Source organism: Anomalospiza imberbis, chromosome 17 (genome assembly GCF_031753505.1).
Source record: "Anomalospiza imberbis isolate Cuckoo-Finch-1a 21T00152 chromosome 17, ASM3175350v1, whole genome shotgun sequence".
Taxonomy (NCBI): Eukaryota; Metazoa; Chordata; class Aves; order Passeriformes; family Viduidae; genus Anomalospiza; species Anomalospiza imberbis.
In genome coordinates, this window is record NC_089697.1 from 15,158,546 (window position 1) to 15,185,947 (window position 27,402).

Sequence of the window (27,402 nt, forward strand, 5' to 3'; positions counted from 1 at the left end):
GCAGCCCAGGGACACTGTTCCTCTGCTCCCAAAGCAGTTCCTGGCACACGCTCCAGCTGCAGCTCTTCTCCAGCTTGGCCAGGGGAGGAGCAGCATTGGCTGTGCCCCAGCTTCCCTGGGCCACGTGGACTGCTCAGCCACAAGGGCCGTGAGCCCCACACCACATTCAACTGGCGTGGACTGTGACGTTCCTGGCATGGTGACATCTCTGCAGAGAAATCTACTGAAGTTCACTGAAGTGCAGAACTGCAGCAGCTCAGCAAGGGTGGGAGCAAGGAGGTCTCTCCCCAAGGTCTTGACAGAGTCTGATGAATAAAGGGGACAGAGGAAAGCAGTGCTGCCTGCCTCTGTTCTCACCAGTTTGGGCTCTTTCCTGGGCCACAAAGCTTAGTTTGTCCACATTTACTACTTTCCTCTATGTGTGGGGAAACTCTGGACCCAAATTTATCCAGCTGATCCAAGCAGGGTCTGTCTGCAACCTGCATCAGAACAGGCGGAGACCAGCCAGGTATCTGTGGAGGAGCACTGTTCCTGCTCCCTGGGAAAGGCTGCCGCTCCATGGCCAGCCAGAACAGGCAAGTACGGCAAATGTCTGAGCACTCACGATCATTTTAACCATGGACACTAACATCAGATAGAGAAGCTGGACCCCTGGACAGTGAAAAAGGAGAAATGTCACTAATTGCCACAGACACATCCCTGAACTACCAAAAGCCATGTGCTCTCAGTGGGAACAACAAAGCAAAGGAGTCCAGTGGGATCTAGGAAGACCTGCTTCGGAGGAGAAGGAAGTGGTTCTCAGGGCAGGTGTGATAAGAGTCTGTAGGCTTTTTTTAAGTGGTGAAACTCTAGAATGAAATACAGTGCTGTCAAAAAAACCCATTAAACAAACACTATGCTGATGTTCTGGTAAAATTAAAAAAATCTATTTCTCTCAAAACTGTGGGGTTATTTTCCAGTTGCTTTCTATTTTAATTCTTTCTGCATTTTTCTCTTCTAGACACCTGCAATGTTAAAACCACTTCTGAGATTTCCAGGTTAAAAATTTCAAACTGATAACTGTATTTTCAACCTTTTTTTTCTTCCCTGTTGCAGTACTTTTAGCAAGCCACTCTGCTTCCACAGATTCCCAGCACACAGTTCACAGGCTCTGTAAGAAAAGCACTAGCACCTACTGCTGTACAGTGATGGGGACACTCTGCTTTAAACTATCCTTTGTGCTCTCTGGGTCCTGCGATGCTTGTGGCACTGGGCTAAGGCTGATGTCAAAGAAGCAGCCAGATTTGTGCAGCAACAGCAGTTCCCACAGCTGGAGGAGGAGGAAGACAGGAGGGAAAAGCACTTGGGCCATGTTGTGTCTTCCTCTGAAGCCCAAAAGCACCTGGCACTATGTGGACACCTTGGCCACAGCAGTTACTTTTTCAATCACAAAACCTGATGGGCAGCAACCTTCTGCTGCTCTGTGGCCTCTGAGGAGAATTTCAAGGATTATCCCAGGAAACCTACCTGAACCAGGGAGAATTTATGCACCCATAGTGAAACACTGTAATATTTGACATTAGGAATTCCAGCATACATAGGTTTTTGTTCTTCTTTGTCAATCTGGTTTGGGCTTTAACCCAACATAAAACTATCAAAAAAAGAAAATGAAATTTTAATAGATGGATAATGAGATGATTTGCTCTCGCAATTAAGGGATGACTATTGTGTGAATATTAAGAAAAGCTTTAATGATGTACAGTTATGTTATTGTAGTTTTCCTCTGTTCTCCCCATAGTTCCCCTTCCGCCCCCTCTGTGTTGTTGCCACCAGGCAGCCTGGGATGTCCAGGACAGGTAGAAAGAAGGCGAGCATGTGTCCCTTCCATGGGGCAGCTGGGAATGGAAGAGCTTGTTGCTCAGGGGGTGCCGCATGGCAACACCCGACCTCCAAGCAAGTTACAAGAAAGCAATCTCCACCGATAAACGGCCAAGAAGAGCTGCCTGACAGTGGGAGGTGGCAGGGCTGGCTGATGCAAACCCCCAGAGGTATAAAAGACTGAGCATCCATCTTGAAGATGAACCCACCATGTGCTACCCACGAGGGCAGTTCTCAGCGCTGTGGATTTTTCCTTATGTAGTCCTTTTGTTGTATTTTTGTTAAGGTTTAATAAACCTTTTAAATTTTCAAAGTGAACAGTTGTTTTTCACAAAATTAATTTATCCCTGAACAATTCTGTTATCCACAGCAGAACCCAGTTTTCTGCCTGTACCAGAGGGTGAACACGGCTGAGGGCCAGTGACGTCCCCCTCGGATAGGCACTACTCGGGCCCACCCGCCTCCCGGCACATGCGACACCAGTCGAGGGAACCGAGCCTAGCCGGCGGTGGCTGCGACAGCCGCGGGCAAGTGTGCGCAGGAGCACCCGCATCGCGACATCCGCCTCAAGGGATCAGGCCGCCAAGCCTTCCCAGTCTTTGACCGTCGTGCCGCCCCAGCGCTCACGCTCCCTGCAGGGCACCGCGGCTGCGTCCGCCGCGGGCCGCGCTCCCTCCGCCCGGCAGCGCCGCCCGCCGCGGGCCGCTCCCTGCAGGCTCCCTGGCCAGGGCCGCCCCGCCGCGGGCCGCGCTCCCTCCGCCCGGCAGCGCCGCCCGCCGCGGGCCGCTCCCTGCAGGCTCCCTGGCCAGGGCCGCCCCGCCGCGGGCCGCGCTCCCTCCGCCCGGCAGCGCCGCCCGCCGCGGCCCGCTCCCTGCAGGCTCCCTGGCCAGGGCCGCCCCGCCGCGGGCCGCGCTCCCTCCGCCCGGCAGCGCCGCCCGCCGCGGGCCGCTCCCTGCAGGCTCCCTGGCCAGGGCCGCCCCGCCGCGGGCCGCGCTCCCTCCGCCCGGCAGCGCCGCCCGCCGCGGGCCGCTCCCTGCAGGCTCCCTGGCCAGGGCCGCCCCGCCGCGGGCCGCGCTCCCTCCGCCCGGCAGCGCCGCCCGCCGCGGGCCGCTCCCTGCAGGCTCCCTGGCCAGGGCCGCCCCGCCCCGCTCCGCGCCCGGCCCCGCCCCCTGCGAGCCCCCCGGCCGGAGGGGGCGGGGCTCCCGCGGGCCACGCCCCCAGCGGCACCGCATCGCGGCGGCCATTTTGTGCGGCTGCGGTCGGTGCGCGGGGCTCGGCGCGCCGGGGAGCCCGGGCGGGGTGGCTCCGTTCTAACCCCTTTTTCCCGTACAGATCCCTCGGTAAGAGCGCGGCGGCGCCTGGGCGGGCCGCGTCGCCTGCCTAGTCCCGCGTCGCTGCGGGGAGACGCGGGGAGGGAGGCCGGGCTGGCGCGTCCCCGCGCACAAAGGGCCGGGCCGGGCGGCGCCTCCCGCCTGCGGCCCCGGGGCGCCGAGCGGGGCCGCTCGTGCCTCGCTGCGGCCCGGCGCGCCGAGGCACGCGGCTCGGGCCGGGCCCGGCCGCTCCCCCGTCCGTGGCTCCCTCTCGCCGCCCGCGCACGCGGAGCTGCGCGGGCAGGTGAGTCTGTGCGGGCCGAACGCAGGCGCCACGGGCCCGTCCGGCGGGGGCGGCCGAGTGACCTTGCGGCGGCACCGGGGCCTGAGCTGGGGCACGGGCCGCAGGGCGAGGGCCGTGCCGGGGCCCGAGGCGGGGATTTGACGGGTCCGGAGCGGCGCCCGGCGGGCCGGGTGCGGCGGGGAGCGGGAAGCGCAGGGCCCGGCGGGTCTGGATTCCGGGGGTGCTCGGCTTGGTGGCTGTACGTGACCCGGGGGTGGGGAACCGCGCAGAGCAGGTACTTGCCCTGCCAGATGTTCCGCACGGTAAGGGGAGGCTTCCCTAGACGGTACCGACGGCTGAAGGCTTCTGTTCCTTTTCTGTCCCATTTGATCTAGAGCATTTCTTCATCGCGCTGCATTCTGTTCCTTTAAACCATTTTAAAAGAACAGAAATTACGGTGGATATTTTCACTAAACCCAAAGCTGCCTCATGTCGTGTACCTGTGTAATGCGTACGGTTAGGAGACACTGTGGTGTTCTTCTTAGCAGGTCTGTGTTCAGATACGGCTTATTGCCAGCAAAATGGATTTTTGTACCAGTTGGTAATCTGTAGCCATTCCGGGATTTAGTTAATCTAAACAGGTACAGTTTCGAGAAACTGTTTTATCTCCTTTACTGACTGAAAATCTGGGTACCAGAGATGTTTCTGTGGTCCTAGGCTGTTGTTTCTACCCTAAATACTTAAATCAGGAGAGATATCTGAAAGTTGATGAGTCCAAGTTAAGTAAAATAAATGTCACTAGGCTACAGAATTTTGTTGCGTTGTATGGAGTAGGGAATTAAACGAAATGTTAAAGCAATCGTAGTGACTTGAAATAACCTTTTGTAAGTATCTGTACAGTAGTTAGTAATGGAGCATCTCTGTAACTAATGCTTTTGACCTGGGTTCATTTAATTTTCTATTAATTTCTAATGAGTAAGGATCCTTTCGCAGAACCAGTTTCTAAAAGAAGTCAAGCAAGAGAACTTAAGCAAAGATCAGTCACAGTATAATCCTCTCTTTTAATTTTTGTGTGACTTCTAAACTTTCATAGTAATAAAGGAAGGTGACTGAGATGAATGCATGTTATCTGACCTAAGTCAGCTTGTGGAAGAGTTCAGTAGTTTACACCCTTGCTGACAACTTTGTGGATGTCTCCTCAATGGAAATAAAATTTTACTTGAGCAGGCTGAGAGTAAAATCTGTCTGCTTGTAATTTTAAGGTCAAGTTGGGAATGAGGCTAGAGTATTAATTGCTCATAACTGTCCTGCCTTGACTGAAATGTAAGAAGCATGTAATTAATTCTTACCTTTAATTGGCAAAGCTCTCTGTAGCACTTGCTTTTGCCCCTGTAGTTACTGCATGACCTAGGCAATGATATTGACTTAAATTCTCCCTCTTGGCCAGGAAAGGAGAGCACAACCCCTAATTTAATAGTAGGGGATGATAAATTCTCTGTAACTGCACATTTTATTTATAACTGCATCTGCAGAAAATAGTTATTGTTTGTAGCTGTAATTCATCAGGCTGAAACTAGCTCTCTTACCTGTGTGACTCTGTCCTGTCCACATGTGAGCACTTGCATTGTGAACTGAGCTAAAGAATGTACATGGGACAGGGGAAGGATTTATTGCTCAGCCCTACAAGGGGTGGTTGTCAGTATTTAAACTGTGCTCATGATGGTTGTCTAGTTGCATGGATACAGTGTGGTAATTTAACTTTTAAGTAAAAAGAACAGTCCTTTGGACTGGTGCATCATACAGAGAAGTCTTGTGAAGTGTTAATGAGTTCATTGTATGTCTGAGTAAGTCATACTTTCTTTTTTGCTTCAATTAATTTCTTGTCTTCATACTTTGTACTTCTGCTTGCCTACAGGTTTGTTTTGACTGCTTGTACTTCCTGAAGGAAAATACTTTCTTCAGGTGAAAAATGGTGGCTTGGAACTTTTTGTTTATCCTTGCTGTCCAAATACCAGTAGCTACATGGCCTTTATATTTCTAAAGACCTTTCAGAACTACTGGCATTCCAGTATTTATGTGACTGCAAACACCAGGCTTAAATGATTATGCCTGCATGGGTGTATACTGTGTCTATGGTGACTAGCTGCAGATAATAATGCATATTGGAATATAAACACTCCTTTTGGAGGCATGTTAGTTTGTTGACATGCCTGTGTGTCTTTTTACTGGACTTGAGAACTTTCAACCAGCCTTATTTAAGTGTAGGCAGCTACAGTCTGCCTTATTTTTTCATAAATCTACCTGAAATTGAGTTCTTAGAATTGGTTAAAAGGAAATTGATTAGAAAGGAAAAATGTGTCTTCAGCTTGGTAGCCTGTGTTAATGTAAAGAGAGAAAGCTTGTGGTCTTGAATATTGTTGTTTGGTTAGGTTTTGTTTGTGTTGGGTTTTTTAATATGAAGTTAGCACCAAAGAGCTTTCCTGATCTTGTTGCTAATGTTAAAGTGCTAGTTTCAGAATTGACTCACTTTTCTACTGCTTAAATTCAGCACTTCTTTCCCGAGGAATTGGATAATATCCTCTTGTTCCACAGTGTTGTTGAGTAAGGAAACTGTCTTCCACACCTCTGTGCTCCTTAGCCTAGACCTGTGCATCAGTGGTGCAAAGACTTAGTAGGATTTGAATTAGAATTTTAGTTAATCTTAAAAGCATGTGTTAGCATAGCAGGGGTTGTGAGTACACCAGGCTGGAATTGCTTCTTCCCTATATTGTAGTTTGCTAATGGCTTTTTTTGCTCTAAGATCCCATGTATTTGTATCAGACATTTCCCTGTACTGCAGCTTTCTTTTGTTGCTGTTACCAGGCTTGCAGAAATAGGCACTTACAGTTTTTTATTTTTCCTGCTGTCCTTTCATCCCTAAGATGGGAGACAAGTCTGCAAGCAGCCTTGAAGTGCACCCCTTTTCCTATTTTAAAATAAATAGGCAAGTTGCATCCTTCTTACAGGGTGGCGTATGCACAGATGATCTGTCTGCTTAATGAATTATCTTAAATAAAGACATAATTTTTTTCAGTACTTATGGCAGTATAACTTGGAAGATTTTCCTTTATTTGTATGTCTTGAAAATATCCTCTTCTTTATCAACAAGTAAGGGTAGATTTGGTTCTGTCAAGGCAGGAAGCAATGAAACAGAAGGCCGCATCTAAGAGTCAGAACACTGTATACTGACTGGGTGGAAGCAGTGACCTCTGGGATTTTCAGTAGCCAGTGTTGCAGGTGCTGCAAATTGTCTGTGAAAAATGTTTTTCAGACTTTTTTTTTAATGGATGTTTTTACAGGTATATTTCTTCTAGGAGTCAAAAGTCCCAAGTCCACTTACTGCTGCAGGTACTGTAACCAGATAATTTTTGTGCTTCCTAATTTGCGCCTTCTGTTTTTGGTCATAATTTTTTCATCTGATAGCTAAAATTAATTTTGATGCTGGGTGATAAAATCTTAGGTTCAGCATCCTCCTGTAAGCGTATACTGTGCTGCTGGAACATCCGGAGCAACCTCAGAGCTGGGATATCACAGCTGATGGGTGTGGTGCTGGGTGGTAATGTAGCTAGGTAACTGGGATCCCTGTCCTGTGATGCAGGCATTGACTGGGAGATTAGGAAGAGGACAAATGTTTAGCCACTGGGCAGCTCCTGTCAAGTGTGAGGGAAAGGTACTCTCTCAAGGATGATGTAATAGTGTGCGCAAGCAGGTGGACCTCTGTAGAGAAAAGTATCCACTACTCAAGAGAATCAGCTGTGCTGGAGGTAATCTATAGGAATTCAAATAACAAACAATCCCCTATCAATCCAGATGAGGTCCAGAGTACATAAATGTTGAGCCCCAGTGCTCACTTGGCAAGTTTTTTTGAAGAAGTTTCTTTTCCCTGAGGTGGGTACACAAGAGAAATGCTGCAACGTTCTCAGGAGGTTAAAAAATCAAACCTAACTGGCAAACTTTAGCAGAGCAGGAATTTGGCAAAATTTAAAACAGTCAATCAGAATAAAGCATTTCATTTAGCAAACTCTACCCATCCAACCTTATATTACCCATATTCCAAGAAGGGGAAGTTAGGAGTGAAAAGGAGAGAAAAACAAGATACAGCTGCCATCTTTGATCCAAGTGCAATCTCAGCTATCATCAACTCCAAGGATGATAGTGAAGTGACCACATGCATCTTAAAGCAGTGGGTTTTACCTGCTCTGGCCTCCTGTGGCTATGCCTCCCAGGTGGGACTTCTGGTTATCCAGTCCCTCAGGAGCTAGACTGAGGCTGCAGGCATGGGGTGTGAGGCATTGCTTTCAGTGTGCCAGTGCCTGACAATCATTCTGGGCTGGACTAGAGGTTCCTGGGGGTGGGTAAAGCAGGGACTGATAATTAAAGGGTGATCTGGACAGGAACAAATGCAGATCCAAACCAACGTGGCTAATCATACGTTCTCCCTTTATTGTTTACAGACAGTAGTTTTTATACACTTCCAGATAGTTTAGAATCGTGAGCACACTCTCATTGGCAAGCAAACTATGTTTGTTCCTGTCTTAAGGTGGCTAAAGTTTCACACTGCAGACCTATACTAATTCACACCTAGATAGCTCAGTACACCGGGTTATACCATAACATAATTTCTGACTGCGCCACAAACTTATTCTTAACTGCGCCACAGGCTTCAAGGCCTCACCCAGGCCCACATCTGAGGCCTAGGCTGGGGTAGCTCAGCCTTCACTCTAAACACATAAATCACAAACATCCAGATCGTGACCCCTTTCTCTCAGAAATTGCTCTACAGGCAGGGGTGTGGAATGGAGTAGTGCACCTCCCACTTTCCACAGAACTGCCCCCTCCTCTTCAGTTGAATTGCTCCAGTAATAGTTTTCTCTAGTTTTTCACAACAATCCATGTGGCAGGAGTTTGTATGGAGTGCGTCATTGTCGTATGCCAGGGCATTGACATTGATGTCAATGAAGGAAGGAGGACAAGAAGTGCTCCAGGAGGACAAGAAGTGCACCTGATTCAAGCAATTTGAGATCATCTTTTTTTCCTCCTGATTGACCTCTTGCTGTGAACTGTCCAAGACTTTGGACAGACTTGAAAGACTCAAGCAGGTTGGAGAGGAAATGTCCTGTAGTCCTAATTGTTGGCTAGTGCATGAGTACAATGGAGAGTGGAGACTGACAGTGAAGTATTTTTGCCTGAATGAACTCACAACATCATCCCACCATCACTGAGTGCTACTGTGCCAGACATGCTGGAACTTAAGTATGACCTGAAGTCCAGGGCAGCAAAGTGGTGCCACTGTTGAGATTGCCAGTGTGTTTTTCTCCATTCCTTTAGCAGCAGAGTGCAGGCCACTGTTATTGTTTACCTGGAGTGGCCTCCAGTACACCTGGAAGCGACTGCCCCAGAGGTGGAAGCACAGTCCCACCATTTGCCATGGACTGATGTAGGGTGCACTGGAAAAGGGTGAGGCTCCAGAACACCTGTAGTACATTGATGACATCATTGTATGGGGGCAACACCACTGAGGAGGTTTTTGAGAAAGGGGAGAAAATAATCCAAATTCTCCTGAAGGCTGTTCTTGCCACGATCAAGGAGTTGCCCAGAAAATTCAGTTCCGAGGGGTAAAATGGCAGGATGGATGTTACGAGAGTGCAGCGGATCCAGTGGTCATCAAAGTAGTGTGTCCAGACAGCAGAAAGGAAACACAGGCTTTCTTAGGAACTGTGGGTTTTTGCAGGATGTGTATTCCATAAGATGGAATACGCATCCTGGAGTCAAGACTGTAAGCCCTCTCTATCATGTGACATGGGAGAGCAACAGTTTTAGGTGGGATTCTGAACAACAAGTTTTGGACAAATTCAACAGGAGATTGTGCAGCAGCCTTTGGGCCACTCAGGAGAGGATAAGATGTGAAAAATGTGCTGTACATTGCAGCTGGGAAGCATGGTCCTTCCTGGAGTCTCTGACAGAAAGTACCGATGGAGACTTGAAGACAACCCCTGGGGTTCTGGATTCAGTGATAAAGAGGAATATGAGGCCTGTTACACCCCAACTGAAGAAGAGATCTTGACAGGTTATGGAGGGGTTGGAGCCGCCTCAGAAGTGATCGACACTGAAGCGCAGCACTTTCTGGCACCTGGACTGGCAGTGCTGTACTGGATGTCCAAGGGAAATTCCCTTCTACACATCATGCCACTGACACCATGTGGAATAAGTGAATAGTTCTGACCACACAGTGAGCTCAAATAGGAAACCCCAGTCACTCATGGATCTTGGAAATCGTCATGAAGTGGCACGAAGGCAAAAATATCCGTAGCATCAGAAGAGGAGGAGGAAAAGGTGCCGCTGTGCTAAGAAGGTTCCGCCATATAATCAGCTACCAGAAAATTAAAAGCGATGCTCTCGTCACTGCTGCTTCCTGTCATGCCAACGGGGACCGATTGAAGATGGAAAGCTGCCACAATGAGTTGCAGAAGCTATTGAAGGACAAGGTGGTCCTTGCAGAGCTGAAAGCCATCCATCTGTCTTCAAATATTGCTGAACAAGAGAAATGGCCAGTGTTCTACCTCTACATTGGTTTGTGGATGGTGGCAAATGCTGAGGGGAGGGGGTCTGGACCAATGAAAAAAGACCAGTTGGCAGTGCAGAGGGAAACCCATCTGGGCTGCTGAAGTGTGGTGAGACATGGCTGCCTGGGTAGAGAAATTGACTGTAAAAGTATGTTGTGTAGATGCACACATACCCAAGAGCTGGACTACTGAAGAGTATTGCAACAATGAGCAGGTGGATCAGGCTGCCAAGGTTAAATTATCTCAGATGGATTATTTCTGGCTTGGTGGGTGGCCTGTGATGCCTCATGTCATCTGGAAAGAGATGCAGCATTACGAATGGACTCATGACTATGTGGTGGACTTAACCATGGACACCATCTCCAGGTTATCCATGGCTGTGAAATGTGTACTGCAGTCAAGCAGGGCCAAGTGGGTAAAGCCCCTATGGTATGGGAAGCAGAATATAAATATGAGGAGACCTGGCAGATTGATTACATCACACTCCTGCAGACCCACTATGGCAAGTGTTATGTGCTGACAGTGGTGGAAGGCACCACTGGATGGTTGGACCTACCCCATGCCTCACGGTGCTGCCCAGAACACCATCTGGGCCATGAAAAACAAGTCCTGTGGCAACATGGGCACTCCAGAAAGAACTGAGTCAGACAACACTCTTGTAGACGTCTGGGCCAGATACTGTGGGATTGAATGGTTGTATCATATTCCTTAGCATGCACCAGCCTCTGGAGAAACTGAACAGCATTATGGACTGTTAACAACCATATTGAAAGTAATGGGTGGGGAACCATCAGACATTGACATCTACATGTACCAAAAGCCACCTGGTTAGTTAACACTTGAGGCTCCACCAGTCAAGTTGGCCCTTCACTATCAAAACCTCCACGTTCCATAGAAAGGGATAAAGTCTCTATGAGGGATAGAATATGAGGAATATATTGGGGAAGATGGTTTGGGTTAGTACTACCTCAGACAAAGGCAAGCACATCTGGGGGATTGTTTTTGCTCAAGGACCTGGGTGCACTTTGTGGGTAATGCAGAGGGACAAGGAAACATGATGTGTATCTCAAAGGGATTTGATTTTTGGGTGAGAAGAGTCTGTAATGTTGAATTGTAGAACATTGGTTGGTGAATAACTGCCACTGTGTGCCATAACTGCAATTGACAAGGTGTATAGACTGCTCCAGATATGCCAGTCATGAATTCCTGGTGCAGTTTGCAACCAGTCCTCCTGCCCTAGAAGACCTGTAGGATGGATGGAATCTTGGACTAAGTGAACTCAACAGACATCTTGGAGTGACAGCCATTGATGATAGAAATTATACCTGTGCTTTTGTAGATATCTATGTCTGTGTGTGTATATATATATGTATGTATGTATGCGTATAGTTGGAAAGGGGTAAGATTTGGACATGACATATGTGGTACAGAATAAGGGATGGATAATATCCTAATAGCCAGAAGAGGGTGTGGCTACAATCTGATGTGGATATGCGGAGGGGTGTCTGTGTGTTTGTAAGGGTCTCTTAAGCATCTCTCTCGTTTGGATCACAGCAGCCTGCTGACCTGTACTGAAATTCTGTGCCACCTCACATCATTTCCTGGGGATGAGAGAAAGGGGTCCCTTCCACATTGGGGTGGCTTGGGTGTGGTCAGGTTGCTGTCAGGCTCTGCAGTGAGCATTTACGTGTGAATTGCTTGCCTCTCTTGTACACTTCTGTTCTTAATACTATTACTTTTACAGTTCATTTTCTTACCTCATTGCTGTTTTCAGTAAATTGTTCTTATCTCAATCAATGATCTTTACCTTTTGTGCCTCTAATTCTCCTTTCTGTGGGAACACTTGATGGAAGAATACTCTTCCTAAACCACAGCAGTTCTATGCAGCTTTAGTTCAGGTAGAAACCTGGAGCAATGTCATTAGAGTGCCAAATCTGCAGCCTAAATTGGGCTTCTGGGAACAATTCAAATGGTTGTCTTTGACACTTCTGCAGTGTGAGGAAGCCTACTTGTATTGACAGGAATTGCATTTGTGGATGAAGAAGCAATTCTCGAGAAACTCGTGTAGTTTATTCTTGTATTAGCAAAACACAGCTAACACCTTCTGCCATGTGGTGAATGTAGATTATCCATTTGAGGAGGTCTTCATTGACAGGAGCAGACTGTTTAGCTGATGTGTAGTTAGTTAATACTGCAGTACCTGTTACACTAAAGTAGGAGTATTGATAAAGTTATTGGTGACTTTTAGTTGACAACTGATAAATAAATGATGGAGAAACATGATGTGAATATACAGAGAGAATGTGTGTCTGTAAGGGTCTCCTACGCGTCTCTCTAATTTGGATCACAGCAGCCCGCTGACCTGTACTGAAATATTTTCAGATTAAATTTTTGTTCTAGAGATGTTATTCTATTATGGAGCTACTGTTGACTGTAGAGGGAATATTTTTTTTAACTCTGAACTACTTTTAGTCTCAGAATTCACATGTTTTTATTTTTCTTTTCCTTTAGTTACACAGCACTGGTTGGAATGTTTGCAGCAACATAAACAAGTTTCTTGGTGAGTATAAGCATAGATACTTTTTAAATTGTGACTTTTCCTTAAGCTTTTGAAATTTTGCTTTAAAATACAGGTTTTACTTAAATACTATTCACAGTACTTCTGCAAGACTTACCTGCATTGAATTCTTGTATTCCTAAAGGCTGCCATTTTTTCCTTAAACGGAAAATACACAGTCTCATTAAAGTAGGTTTTCATTAATATTACTATATTTAGGAAAAACTTGATTTATTTTATGAGACTTAAACCTTTTTCCATTTTCTGTTTGTTAAGAACAGCAGCTTAAGTGCTTGTTTTTTATCTTTAGTATTTACAGGAAAAGAGAGGGGATATCAGAACATGGGACATGGTCAAATGACTGAAAATAATTGTTTTCAATAATGACTATTTATTTCTTTAATTGCACTTGGTAATTCAAATAGATTTCATTATAGAATTTTTTTTTGTTCTGTTGAATTGCTTATATTCGTAATTTCTGCTTCCATGTTGGTCTATCCCAGTCTCAGCACCAGTTGAAAATGACAGCACAGTTACATGAGATGTTGCTGAGGGGATGAAAAATTATGTTCTCCAGGCCCTGTAATCTCAGAAAGAGTGTGAGGATCTTGTTCAGAGGCTCATTCATGTAACATCTTTTCAGTTTTGTCACCGAGTACTTTGGGAAGGTCTTGGTTCTGCCTGAGGAGAAGAGCAAATGTAGATTTTTACTGGTCAGTTCTCTTAATCTACTTGTATAAACTAGAGAAAAAGTAGGGGACTGAAATCAAGTACTCAAATCTTAAGGTTTGAGGGAATGTCAGTGGTGAGGAATAAGCTGTTCAGCATTCTTGTTACAGAGATGTTAAGTATCAGTTCAGGATCCAGTTTCTGTGTTGTGTGGCTCAGAGTTCACCTATGTAGTTGTTAATTGAATCTGAGAAGCTTTTAAACCAAGTAAGTGCTGGTGAATAGGTAGTTGAGGATGCTACATTGTGCAAATAAGAACTGTGTATAGTCCAGTGTCTTGTTTGAAATGTGTCTTTTGGATAGAAAAAAGGGGGCGATGCAGTATTCCTTGAAATTTGTTGTAGTGTCAGGTCTTCCTGTCTAGTTTAAATCTTTCTTGTTCCTGTTACTTAAAAAAAAATCCCAAACCCAAAAACATGCCTGAAGATCTAAGCATTGTGGTTTGAAATACCACTGTGAAGGACATCATCTGAAACTTATGGTCACATCTGAAAACAGTAACTTACCTGTGAATGATACACAAAACCAACATGAGGCAGGAGCAGACATCCTTGGATGAACAGAGGCTGTTCTTGGGTTAACATGTTTAGCAGGTATAGGAGTTTTATATCTGTTTTTATGCGTAGGGTAAAACACAGTAAGGCATACTTCATGGTAGCACTGCTGCTGTAGTCAAAACCTGCCAGGCAGAGGGTATTTTGTCTGCAGGCAATAAAAGTCTATTGTAATCAGCTTCCCACTGCCAATACAGTTTTTTAAGTGGTGCTTGTGAGACTTCCACTTAGTCTTCATAAGATGCCATTAGGATTGTTTAGTATAAATGGTGTCTGTAAATACTGTTTAGCAGTCTGATATCATACCTTTTCTCATCTGCAGGTGTGTGGTTTCAGCACAGCATGGCTGTGGTCATCCACTTGCAAGTTGTTGCAATTGCGGTGGGGACCATGGGCTTCTCTGGATTGACCATTCCTGATGGGGGTGTGCATATTTTAGGGGGTGAACTGGGTGAGGCTTTCATCGTTTTTGCCACTGATGGAGACGTGAGGCTGGTGTCATGGGTGCACATGATAAAAGGTCAAAACTAACTATATTGAAGAGGAAAAAAAAACCTGATGTACAAAATATGAATGGACTTAATCCTTGGCAGTTCCATATGTAGATGTGCCAGCAGATTTGGAACAGTGGTGCTGGAGAGGATGACAGAGTCAGTCTTAGCCTTAGGCTTTGTGGAATCAACTGTAAACATGCTTTGTCCTAGAAGGAAACAAAACAAGCTTGTGTAGGAGTGGCAGTGCTGCCTGCAGTACCCAAGGTCAGCAACATCTGTGCTGCATCTCCAGGGAATACAAGACAATCTCTGGCTAGTTGCTTTTACTTCCTGGTTTTGCTACTGCTTTTTATTACATGTCCTACCCTGTACTCCTGCAGAATCACACCAAAGTACTGAGTGCTTTCTAGGAGTTGGGACAGCAAGCTTCCCATCCAGAATAAAATATAAATTGTCAGTGCAAAGTAGGATTATATTTATGCAAACTGTCAAAATTGACTGTGCTCCTTTATCAGGTCAGAGAACTATGGTGTTTTTTTTCATGGTGTTCCTCTTTTTTTCTTTATTGTATCCTTACGGCAGAGGGAGGGAAATCCCTGGGTTTGGCACGGATGCACAAAAGAATGAAGGAAATAGTCTGAATTGTGAAAGTGAGTTGCATTTCTTCTGAACTGCTTATGAAGCAGTACTGAGACAGAATGAAATTTGAAAGTGGGGCTGATTTCAGGGATGGGGTTTTGGTGTGACACGTAAAGGAATGGTTTAATCACTCCACAGGGATTTGGAAAATAGTTTTGCCAGGGTAGGTGTGGTTTGGAAAAGGCTGCAGTGATTTTGCAGTTTCCACAGAGGAAACAGTAGAGGCTGTTATTAGTGAAAGTTTGCCATAACTGTTTGGGTTTGCTCTGTCTGATAATATGAAACAGATTTTCAGTTGCCAGAGGAGCCCACTTCTGTTGGAACTTGGTGATATGCCAGGTTTGGGGCTCTGCACTGACAGAGCCTAAAACTGGAGAGAGTAAGAACAACTACAGGACCTGCAGTGTTAGCAGAGCAGAAAGCTTGTTTTAGGAGTCAAAAATTGTGATCCCTGAAGGGATCAATATTAATGTATTTTATGTATAATATGATGTATAATATCTGCATTGCCCTGAGGTAAGCGTACCTTCCTCACTGATACCTGTCTGAATAGTTGAATAGTCTTTAAAAGCTTAATTACCTTATAATGACTTTGATGGAGAAGAAAAGACTGTCTCTTTTAAATAACGTGCATTTCAATAATATAGATTTAGAAACATTTTGTTTTGTAAGTAGCGACTTATCTAAATCCTGAAGTATTTGGTCCTGAAACAGATCTGATCTTCATAGAGAAGTAGGAAGTTTTGGAGAAAAGCCATAAAGCTCTTGGGGTAGGCCTAGTCTCCTTGTTTTTTAATCATGGTCTTGAATACATGGGATAAATGTATTCTCAGAGTTACCAGAGTGGAAATCTTGTTCATGTGTCAATTTAGGTACCAAATTAATACAAATTGATTTTCTGGTGAAGAAAATTTTAGGAGAGATGTTCTGGCAAAGTATTCTTATTTCCAAGTTGTAGCTATGAATGTCTGATCAGTCTGGGGTTGTTTGTTGACAAGCTGTTTTAATGCAGTTCAAGGTTTTTAAGCAATCTTTGCTGGAGAGGACAGGGGCAGAAACATAAAACCTCAAAGTAGGCAAGCCCCTGTGTTCAGTGCTAGCTTTCTGAGAAATGAAGTTATCAGTATGGTCATGGTCATGCTGGTGAAGCATATTTTGGCACTGCCTCTTGGCCTAGTTTGTGCAGAGCCACGTCATGGTTCTCTGTAAAAGTTGTCTCTCATGGTTTCAGTCTTGCTCTCAGGCTGGGTATTTTGGGGTAAAATGATTGAGACCCTCTACTGAGTGATTTATCTCATGTAACATTCTGCCAAGCATACATCTGCTTGAGAAAGCTGTTCCTGAAATTGGCTGTAAATGGAAAAGCCAGCCTGCTTTCCTGGTCTGAGGAGCAGGACCACAGTGCAAGCCAGTGGTAGGATGTGAGAGAGAACCCAAAGCAGCCTAAGTTTTGTAACTTGGGAGGGGAGAGAAATGAAGACTTGGGAGGAGAGGGGGGCAATGATATGAGATTTTTGCTCACAAAAGTTTTTCCTCTTTCAACTTTGTGACCTACTGCCTTCTAACAGGCTTAGCTGAATTAGTGAAGTGCAGTATATTTGTGCTTTAGCTAATGTTGGTGTTAGCTGACTAGCTGTGTTCAGATTTTCATGGAATGTACTGCCTCTGTAACTGATTAAATGGCTTTGGCTGTTTTCTTCACATTTCCTATTAGTTGTGATACTCATATTTTAAAAATATTTGAATGAAACCATAGTAAGGCCTTCTGCACCAAAATGAATGCGTTTATGGAAGCCTTATTGTGTGTGATCCTGTTACTGAAGTCAGGAGATGTGTATGTTCCTCTCCAGCCCTGTGGAGGTGAGCTGAGATGAATCCCTTGCATCCAGATGGCAGCTCTTACTGAGGAGAACCACTGTGGGAAACTGAAATAATGCATCGAGAGTGCCTCTGGGTTGGCTTTGCTTGTCCCTCCTTAGTGAAAAGGAAAAATAAGCGTACTAGGGAAATAATCACCTTGCAGCTATAATTTCTTTAAGTGTTAAGCAAAATGCATGTCTGCTCCACTTTTGGAGGCATGAAATTCCATTGCTAGTGTGAGAAAGGGGTATTTCAGTGATGTAAATCCGCAAAAAAAAATAGTGGATATTCGAGGTGTGGGTGGATAAACCCCTTAAAATATAGCTTTGTAATTGCTGCCTTTTTCTTTTTTTCGAAGTCTACATTCTGATGCAACATAAACTGTAAAATCCCAACCATCTAAAGTTTATCTTAATTTCCTTTCCCAATTAAAAGCTATGGACTCCTGCCCCAACCAGTAGAAGACTGGGCTGATTCAGGTCCAGTGTGATACTGTGAGAGCGCACTCTGTTATCAGATATTACTCTAGGAAATTAATTTTTTTCAGTTCCTAGGTGGCTAGAATACTTTTGTCTTTTGTTGTGAATCAGACTTAAAGGCAATAGTATTTTTCCCCCTATACCCTTGCAGGCTGCTTTAATAGAGGTGAGGATAAGTCAAAAAGCACTGTTTTAGAGGAAGGCAGCAGATGAGCTTCTGGTAGTGAAGCTTTTTTGCAGTGTGGTGGTTGAATGGAGATGGTTGGGCTGTCTCTGTGTCCAGCCCTTGGCAAATGGCCTGGCTTAAAAAGTGTGGTGAAGGAGTAGCTTTTCCCTATCGTAAAAGCTCTACAATAAATCTCTACAATCTTCCTAAAGATCTTTGATTTCTGAACCACGCTAGAAATTGGAGTAATTCTTCACGATGTTAATATTTTTGTAGATGCAACTTAGTTGATACCATTGCTCTTTATGACTTATGTGAACCAAAATGCTAGTGCTTATTTCTGTGCATGTCTCCTTGTTCATGTAGTGCAAGACTAGGCTTTTTATTTTAACTCAAATCAATTTTGTCCATCTGTAATTGAATCTTCAAGATACAGCCTTACTGTAAGGACAGTGATACTGAATATGACTTACTTGGTTTTTTGGATCTTGTGAGCTTGAAGACTACAGGAATGGATCATAATTTGTATCTTAAAATATTGGGAAACAACTGACAAAAAAATCAGGAAAAATAGCTGTTGACCAGGCTTTCTCAATATATGTACCTTGAGAGAAACTACTAGAGCAGGATTTCTTAAACTTTTATATTATCTGTTGGAAGCAAATATTAATGAAGACTTTTTTAATATTCTGGTTAAAACAGTGGAGAAGTTGGACGAAAACAATGCAAATATGCAAGCAGTAGAGAGTCTTCTAAAATTGGTTAAAAAATCTACGTATTTCTTATGTCTTTGAACTTCATTGCACTTGTAGTGATGAGGTGACATAGTGTTCCAGAGTGTTTCGCTAATATGGTAGCTGTTGAAAGATTGTCATTGTCTTTGTTTTGCCCAGTTCTGTGTACTGGATTCCTTGTTTTCATCAAAATGGAGAGGGGGGGGAGAAAATATTATGAAACTTCCATCTCATTTGTGAATAAACACTGGGTTGTGTGGTTCATAATTGACCTGGAACTTGGACCAATGGACAGAGGCTGAGCTTCACTCTTTCATGGTCCGGTAGCTGCCATTTTGAACACACTTTTGGAATCATTCTGCACACTGTAACTTGGGAACCCTTGTTTAAAGGCTAATTGCCCCCTTATTTTCTGCAAACCAAAATTACAGTGGTTCCTTAACATCTGGCTTCTGGGAATTATAGTGCATAAGCTTATTTTGTGTATGTCTTGATTAGTGATTGATATTTAATTGCATTTTTCAGGGGAATAAAATCAGCAGTGTTGATATTACAAAATGACAAAACATCCTCCGAATAGAAGAGGGATCAACTTTGAGGTGGGAGCCCAGTTGGAAGCCCGTGACAGATTAAAAAACTGGTATATTTTTAAAACCATTCATGTTATATTAATTTTAAGTCTTTACTATCTTAAACATTTTGTATTGGTTCAATATTTAGAGTTGTAGTCATTGGTTTGTAGGAAAGTAGTTAATTTATAAAAATTTATATACCAGTGATTGAGATGGGCAATAGATGCTGAAGTGTACTGGTGTTGTGTCTGGGAGTAGGACTGCTCCTAAATCTAGTTGTACTTCAGGCTCTCATTCTCCTGAAGCCACCCTTTAAAGTTCTGTGCTATACTTAGTATTGCAGAGCAGATATTATGGAAGAATAAATTCTTTGCAGTACAGAATATCCTTGCTGCTTCCTTTCCTGGTGCTGTTGTGAATTCATAGGCTCTAAAATCTAATTGAGTTTGTTAGGCCTGTGCTCATATGAGGGTGATCAGCTTTAAATTTAAAGAATTATGTGGAGAAACATGTTCCATGCTAACAAGTCTGGTCTGGTGCTTGTCTTGCAGCTCTCAGCTGTGAGGAAGAATACTTTTCTTCACAAACCACTGCATTAGGAAGATGAAAAAGAGCCTACAAATTACTTAGGCTAACTTTGAATTTTCTGACTGTACATTTCAGGTAGTCAGCTCAAAACTTAGCATTTAATAATTCTCAGTGAATGAGAGATAAAATGAATGCCAAAGACTTCTTTACAGGAATTAATTTGGTTTTGTTAGCTTGTGTAGATAACTTTCTTTCCAGAAATCATCTGTAGTTGATTTATATTAAGATGTCGTGTGGGTTAGATATGATTGTACTTGAAGCTCTGGAACCTGCCAGCAGGTGAAGTGTGCAAAGTCAGTATTGAAAACTACCTCAGGAAGACGGTGCACTGCCTTAGACACAGGATTTATTCCAAAACATCTTGGTTGCATGCAGAGCATATTCTCTCCAGGTACAAGGGCACAGGAATTGTGAAAATAAGAAAACATAGCTCTTTCCATAAAGAACATAAGTAAGAACATTAAATCCTAATCACACGTTAATTTGGCTTAGCTGTGTATCCAAGAATTGTGTAGGTAAGCACTGATCTAAATTTGCCTGCATTTTCGATATTCTTGAGTTTTGTTAGTATAGCAAAAAAGTCAGGCTTACAAGAATAAGATCTCTTAGCCTGTCTGTAATGTAGGCTTTTTAAAGATGCAGATTGGTGTAGCTGGTGTTTGAGTAAGGCTAATAACTTGTGTCCATGACTCTTACCTTTCTGACATTTGCTCAACAGCAGTGTTTGAGTGTACATAACTCTTGCATAGGAAAACTTTGTGGTGGGGAATTCAACAACCTGCTCTACTTTCTGCATATCCCTTGGCTTAAATTTGAATATTGAGTGTGCTATTTGTTCCATGTTCTTTGGTTTTTGGAAACACTTGATCATAAATTACCTGTCTTGCACACAGTGCTTTGCAACTCTGGTCTCACAACTTGGTTATGAACTCTCCAGTTCTGAAGTCTTTTATTTACTTGCTAAGCCTTGAACCCTGGATTGTGTGCATTTGCATTTTCAGGGTTTCTGAATCAAAATTTTTAAGAGCTAGGGGCTTAGCAAAGCTGTCAGTGCTGACACAACTCACTGGGTGTGGATTTGTAGAGGACAGCAGACTGGTTTTTTATCTCTGCTGCTTTCATCTGCCCCTGTGCAGTCAGGACCACTCTGTGGTATGGTTACCATGCACTCCTGTGGGGTCGCAGGATTTTCTGTTTGCTGACACTTGCTTTTCCCAGTGCTAGACCTTTGGAGGTCCAAACTTTTCTTGTGTGTACTTTTGTTGCTCTGTTGGTGCTAAAACATAGTCAAAAGTCACCTATTTAGTTAAAGTGCTGGCTTTGATTTCTGCTCTCAGTACCAAATACGTTGGTCAATTCATGGCCACTATTGGCAGTCTCTTTGCAGTGATGCTTTGGAAAATATTTCATGTTGGAGTGCCATATACCTTTCTTTCATGTCAATGGCTTGTGCTCCAAATTGCTTGTTAAGGACTTCCAGGGTGCTTGGATGTGTTGTCAACCCTAGTGAAGAAAAAACACTGTATGCCAGCAGAGTAGTCAGTGTGGAGCCTGCTCCGTGTCAAAGTGCAAAGTGAATTTGGCATCTTTACTGCTTGTTCCAGAGGTTGCTTTGTTGTATTTGGAATCATAGCATATTGGCAGTGCGCTGTAATTCCTGGTGCAGTTGTCTGTCATGTCGTATACTTGAACTCCAGGGAGCACAATGAGTACTTCTGGTGTCTCAGTTTAGGTTCTTAGGGCTTGGGTTGATGCATCAAAACTGTCATGAAAGATTTGTCTGTTGGGCTCAGGTTGCTATAGGGAGATAGCCTCTGTGGGTGCTGAAAGGTCTCATAGTGCTGGAGTTTAGAGGATGAAGGAGGAGGAGTGCTGCAGTAGGGCAGCCCTGAGCGGAGGGATCACAGAGGGGTTGCTGTAGCCATGGTCATGGACACACTGTCCCAGCTGAATTGACTTTTTGAAACCTTTTGCATTGAATAATTTAAACTAATTGAGTGGTGGCTAGCTACATCCTCTCTTACTGAAAAGAGGATGACTGCACTGGATGCCTGCAATAGGCAAACGATGTTGCTTGCCTTTTGTTACCTTGTTGTAATGACACCTCCAAGTTATTCTGACTATTGTGTGAGTAAAATGGATGTGAAGGGGGTTTTGATTATGGTTAGAGCTCTTGAGTAATATTGAGAGTATGGTGCTGCCCTGTTAAGATTCAGATTGTCAGTCCCATGAGTTCAGTTGTTCATGCTGTCAGGAATTGGTCTAAGTACTAAAAAGATGAACCACTATAGCTGTTGTCCTTCACAGTGCTGGTTCTCCTGAATGCTTCCTTTCCTCTCTGCATTGCTTTGACTGCACTAAGCTTGTGCCTTCCTAGTTCAAGGGAGTGGGGGTTTATAGCAATTCTGTTTTGGTGTGTAGGAAAAGAGAAGGGAAACAGACCTAGTCCAGGGAATTTCCAGATATTTACCTCTTCCCAGAAGAGGGTAGTTTTACATTTGTCTACCATAAACCCATTTTCATACTGTTTGCTGTGCTTTGACAGCTGTAGTCTGAGGTTGCCAGTCATTGCTAACAATAGTCTATTTAGTTCTTTGAGCTTTTGATTGCCTCTTAGGTTTTTAGAAAACTAATGCCAGCAGTTTGGGCATCTTAGAGATTTTTCCCTTACTGTTTAGCCAGTTCATAAGTCCTTGAAAGGTATGAGTGCATCGTTCCTTTCAAATTGAGCTGGAAAACCACTTGTTTTGCCCTTCGTGTATGTTGTAAGATGTCTTCAATTTCACTGTGTTTCAGATAAGTATTTAAATCAGTACTATTTGGAGTTTTCTTACCCAGGATCCCTTAGCTGTCTTGAATACCCATTGAGTCAGCTGAATACTTCCTTTGTGGTTTGGGGGAGGATGTGTTGGGCCACCCTGAACATATCTTAGTTGTTCTCTGGGGCCTTATCCAGGCTTCAGCTATTGGCCTTTCACTTTGTGGATGCTCTCATGTTATTTTTTTTTAATAAACAAGTCTGGATTTCTTTTAAGTTACCTCTACTCCTATGTACGTTCACAGGCTATTTGGAGGAAGTGTATGGTTAATATTCTGTTACTCTTCTGTATAGATCTGTGAGCACTTGTGCCTCCTGATGTGTGCTTGCTCAGTTCTACAAAAGGTGTGGGAGGAAGGAAGCTTGGCCTGTCAGTGTGTGATGCTCAGGGCTGTTGAGAACCTATGAACCTTTCTGTGACCCTTTCTACTTTGTTTTGTAGCTGCCAGTGCTCTCATCTGAAAGGAAAGTGGTGTCAAGGAGAGGTGTCAATGCCTGTCAGAGTTCATGGATGGGTCTAGCACAGCTTGTAGTAAGTTTACTACTTCAGTCAAGAGCACTTGACTGTATGTTAACTGATGTTTATTGCTTCAGAAAGAGAAGATGTTGAGGCTTTGCAGCATGTTCTCTAAGAACTGAAAGCTCTAGCTCAACCACACTTACTCAGGTAGACTGAAATTTAGTCTCATTGTCAGATATGCTTTTCCTGATGATCTTGACTCTCATTAGTGAAGTGGGTTAGATACAGATGGTACTGATGTGTGATTCTGGGATGATACTTCTGGTGGAGAAAGTTCCTCCTTTTGCTGGATATGAAGCAGGGAGCAGTCTTGCATCGAGTTAGTTGGCTCTTGTAACTTGGGCTTGTCTCGACTCAGTGGTAGAAAGTGGATTGTGCTTCCTAGAGGTGCTTATCTGCTTGGACAGGATTATTAGCTTGATTCTGAGTCAGCACTCTGTCCTTTTTATCAGCTTCCCTCTTCATCATTGAAAATCTAAACGAGTCCTAGGCGTACTGCAGTCCCAATGGCAAGAGCATCTTTCTGGCTGCTCTCTTGTTGAGAGGATCTGGGATTTCTTACCTGTTTTTTCTGCTCTCAGATTGTAGAGAATGGCATGCTGATTTTTGTCATTATCTGTACTTAGTGATATCCAAAAATAATCTGTTTAGGTTGTAACTGTGACTACTGCACCTTCATGAACTTGTGGAGGACAGTACTTGAGTTACCTAAATACAAAGTAACTTGATTGTCACAGGAAGGAAGTTTCTTTTTTTTCCAAGAGGTTGATAACCAGTTACAGATGTCCCTGCCATAAATATCTCCCACTGGAATTCCTCGCCTCCACAGTCTTTGCTGCATGCATTTTGGTAATAATTGGGATGAACTAATGGCATAGTTTGACATGTGTGGCAGTGAGTATCCTTAGTCTGTAGTTGCAGTGTACGTCTCTAGTGTGGCCTATTCATAGCTCTTTGTGAAGTCATGACTGGACATATCTTAGATCTGCTGGAGGATTGCAGTTGTAGGTAGATTTGCTTTCTCTTTGTGTAGGATTGTAGAATGGTAGCCTGGGTTGCGTCTGAGTCTTAATTCTTACATGTCTGGGCTTTACTGTTAGTATTATGATTGATCTTTTCAAGATGCCACTTGTTTCTGCTACTTGTTCTATCTTTCAAGTGTGGTTTACCAGATAAAGAATACTTGTGGATTTGTTTTGTCTTCAGCCCTTTGTTCGAGAATTCACTGAGGCCTTGTCTTTCTTCTAGAATACCCAAAACACCAACAAATGGAAATTTTCTCTTGATGTTACTATTGTGGAAGGGAAAGCTTTGTACTTGGAATGTTACCTTCAGTTGGGATAGTGAAATAGCTGTGATTCTGAAATCTGTACTGAAGTTATAAATTACCAATGCAATTTAAAGAAATACAGAGTTTGCAAGGTCTTCCTGATTAGAAACATTTGAATTTGACTCATCACAGATTCCCCTACTACTAATGTACTAAGAAATTTATATTTAAAAATCCCAGGATTTTGCAGATAAATTTTAACTCTGAGAATCTAAAATTTAAATTACATTTAGTGTGCCTGCTGGGTTTGTGCTGTTACATTGGGTAGATGATTCATGATGCCTATTGATGGATATCTTAGAGAAGTGAGTGTATTGGCACCCAAGTGTTACTCTTGATAAAAGTGAACTGAAGCTATTGATTTTGTAAAATGTGATATGTCTAGATGTAGGGAAGGTCTTTCTGACTTCTGAATCTGTAGTTAAATTTTTTTCCACCCCAGACTAAGAAGTCCTTAGGTGTCTTCTCTTGCTGCAGCCAATGTTTGCATTTGCTGTTCAGTTTTGGGTTTTCTTACATGCTTTGTTGTGTCATTATGTGGCATCTTTATTGCTTATACAAGTGGTACATCAAATTAATACGATTGGAGGAGCTAAACCGAGGTTAATTTGTATAAAGTGTCTGAGACAGCTTACCTTTTTCATAATTAAAATATTTTAATGTACCTTTGACTAGGTATCCAGCACATATTGAAGAAATTGATTATGAAGAGGGGAAAGTACTTATCCATTTCAAGCGCTGGAACCATAGATATGATGAATGGTTTTGTTGGGACAGTCCTTATTTGCGTCCCCTAGAGAAAATACAGTTAAGAAAAGAAGGATTGCATGAGGAAGAAGGTTGTGCAGTAAGTAGAAATTTGAGAACATTTGTGTGTGTAACAGTTTAATGTGCATTTGTATGAATGATGACCTTTAAAATGCTTCACTGTTGCTGTGTTACCTGCTGTGTAAATTTTATGATTTCTTCAAAACATTGGAAAGCTAGTAATTGAAATGTTTTAATGAAGTTGTATGTTTCAGTAATTCTCAGATGAAGACACTTTTAATTACTGTTTTGTAGGGATTTCATATCAATGATCGGGTATTAGCATGCTGGTCTGACTGTCGCTTCTATCCAGCCAAAGTTACTTCTGTTAACAAAGATGGTAAGGATTCCTGGTTTCGTCACGCTTAGTAGTCATGTATCCTAATTGTGCTGGAACCTCATTTAGGTGGAGAGATACTACAGCAGATGGAAAAGAGCTGTGAAAAATTGCATTTTCAATTATGTGGTGTTAGTCTGTCATTAACTTTTTTTACCTTTTTAAACCTTTTTTACGAGAAAAAAGCTTTCTGCTGGGATAGCTAGTCAGTACTTGCTTTAAGTATATATGTGGGAAAAGTTTCTTAAATTTGTTGTTATTGCTTATAAACTGCAATAAAACCTATTATCAGACCTGCAAAATCCCCTTTAAAATCAGAAGGGATGGGGGAACTGTGAATGATTTGTTCTAATGCTGGGCTTGCTTTAGATTGTCTGTGTTGTAAGATCCAGGAGAAAAGGGCTATGTAATTATATATTGGAATATTCCACCAAAAATATTCTGAGGTTTTGTCAGTAAGGTGCATCTGAGGAGCAACTCTAAGATTAGACATGCACCTTTATTTGACCAGAATTGTTTTAGATAACTTTGCTGTGTCTCCCTGGCCTGTGATAGGAGCTCTGTGTTGAGGGTTCTGACAACACAGGTAAAGCAGCTTTCATCTAGGGCTAATTGTGCAGCTGGAGTATTGGAGCTGTTAGCTGGTGCTGTGTTAAATATTTTCTGATCTTTGAACTCTTACACTTTGTTTTCATATTTTAGGTACATACACTGTGAAATTTTATGATGGTGTAGTTCAGACAGTCAAAAACATTCATGTCAAAGCTTTTTCCAAGGATCAAGTAAGTATGGTGTTTGTGCAGCTAGTATATTCTTAAATGAGCAGTTCAGGTGGCTAGATTTGGTGAATTATAAAATGTGAAATTAATGAAAAACCTTTACTGCTAAAATACAGTATGTCTGAAATGAAGTCCTTTAAAATGAGAAGGGGTGATGGATATCTCAAAGGGGAAAATGGGTCTTCATTTCCCCTTCATTAAAGGGAAACTCTTGAAATGAAATGTGAATCTTTGTGGTATGATTTGCAAAGCTCTCAGGTTCTTTAAATGCACCTCTTGAACTAAAGAAGTCATAGGTATATTAAGTAAAACAGATTTCTAAAAGTCATTGGAAAATTCAGAATGTACTTACTAAAGCTAGTGATAAGGTTTTGAATCATTCTGTGATTGTTTTACCTGTTCGAGATTACTTAAAAAAAAAAAGTAAAGGAGTGACAGCTATGGAGTGGACAGAAACTATTCTTTCCCAAAGTAACTACTTAATAGTCATGAGACACTTTAAGGAACGTGGCTTTTAATCTTTCTCCTCACAACTTTGCGAAGATCAGCTTTTTTTAACTACTCCTTGTTTCCCTTCTGTGGCTTGGCTGTTATACCAACTCTTCACTTACTCAGTGCAGTGGATTCAACCTTCAGCTCATGATAGAAAGTAGTAGTGAGCCATTACATTTAACAAAATAGAAACTGTCCTGCTGATAGTGAGGAGGAAGAAGTGCTGCTCTGTACTTTGATTTTCATGTACAGGCAGGTAGGAAAGGCCGACCAAGTTCTGGTCTTGAGTAACTTGGTTAAAACTTCTTAAATACCTGCTTCAGAAGAATTTTCTTTACAGACAGTGTTTTAAGTCTGATCTCTTGCCACACATTCCTGTGTGGTAACTGTAGCATGTGGGTTTTTTGTCATGCTCTTTGCCTTTAGTTTTCTGAAACTTTAATTTTGAGCAAAGAAATTGAATCTAAACCCCCAGTACAAGTCTTAAACACAGAATCCAGTAATGAATGTCATTGGTACAATTTATATTTGTCACTGTTGTGGAGAGGTATGGCGGTCCTCCAGATTTCTGTATCTGCCAGGCTGGGACAGAACACTATTTCGTATTTGCTGTAAAGTGCCCTTAATAGCTTTTAAATGGTTATCATTGTATGTGGTGGAAAGTAGACTAATACTCACAAGTGAACTACTGCAGAATCTTGATTTCCATGAGAAATGTTTTTATGATATTTAGAGTTAAATAAATGGAGTTGAACAATCTGAAGAAATACTCTGCATAAGTAAACAAAAATATTGTCTCTCTTTTAGGAATTTTCATGATTCTGCATAGCTTTGTAAAGGTTTTGAGAGAAGATGAAAGGGATTTTTGGTTGGTTCTTTCTGTTTTCTCCTTTTA

The 27,402-nt window shown here is 43.0% G+C and overlaps 2 protein-coding genes and 1 long non-coding RNA gene across 13 annotated transcripts in view; 2 read left to right on the forward strand and 1 right to left on the reverse strand.

Annotated features, from left to right (window-relative positions):
- The window catches only part of LOC137484365 (rho GTPase-activating protein 39-like), an 89,130-nt gene that overhangs the window by 58,270 nt on the left and 3,458 nt on the right, over positions 1 to 27,402 (forward strand). The gene's annotated exons all lie outside the window — the stretch shown is intronic.
- LOC137484463 (uncharacterized) lies at positions 457 to 2,168 on the reverse strand. Its single transcript, XR_011004883.1, has 2 exons — positions 1,507 to 2,168; positions 457 to 1,309 (listed from the first exon to the last, which is right to left on the reverse strand). It is a non-coding gene; the product is annotated as an uncharacterized lncRNA (long non-coding RNA).
- PHF20 (PHD finger protein 20) overlaps positions 3,082 to 27,402 on the forward strand; it is an 81,348-nt gene continuing 57,027 nt past the window's right edge. For 5 of the 11 annotated variants that reach the window (XM_068208182.1, XM_068208190.1, XM_068208181.1 and 2 more), the window contains exons 1-6: positions 3,083 to 3,197; positions 12,564 to 12,612; positions 18,790 to 18,904; positions 24,768 to 24,939; positions 25,155 to 25,239; positions 25,939 to 26,018. In XM_068208182.1, coding sequence (XP_068064283.1) covers positions 18,822 to 18,904; positions 24,768 to 24,939; positions 25,155 to 25,239; positions 25,939 to 26,018 — 420 coding nt within the window. In that variant the 5' untranslated portion in view covers positions 3,083 to 3,197; positions 12,564 to 12,612; positions 18,790 to 18,821. Of the gene's footprint in view, positions 3,198 to 12,563; positions 12,613 to 14,214; positions 14,344 to 18,789; positions 18,905 to 24,767; positions 24,940 to 25,154; positions 25,240 to 25,938; positions 26,019 to 27,402 lie in introns of all 11 variants that reach the window. The other 6 variants (XM_068208179.1, XM_068208184.1, XM_068208185.1 and 3 more) reach the window with 4 other exon arrangements.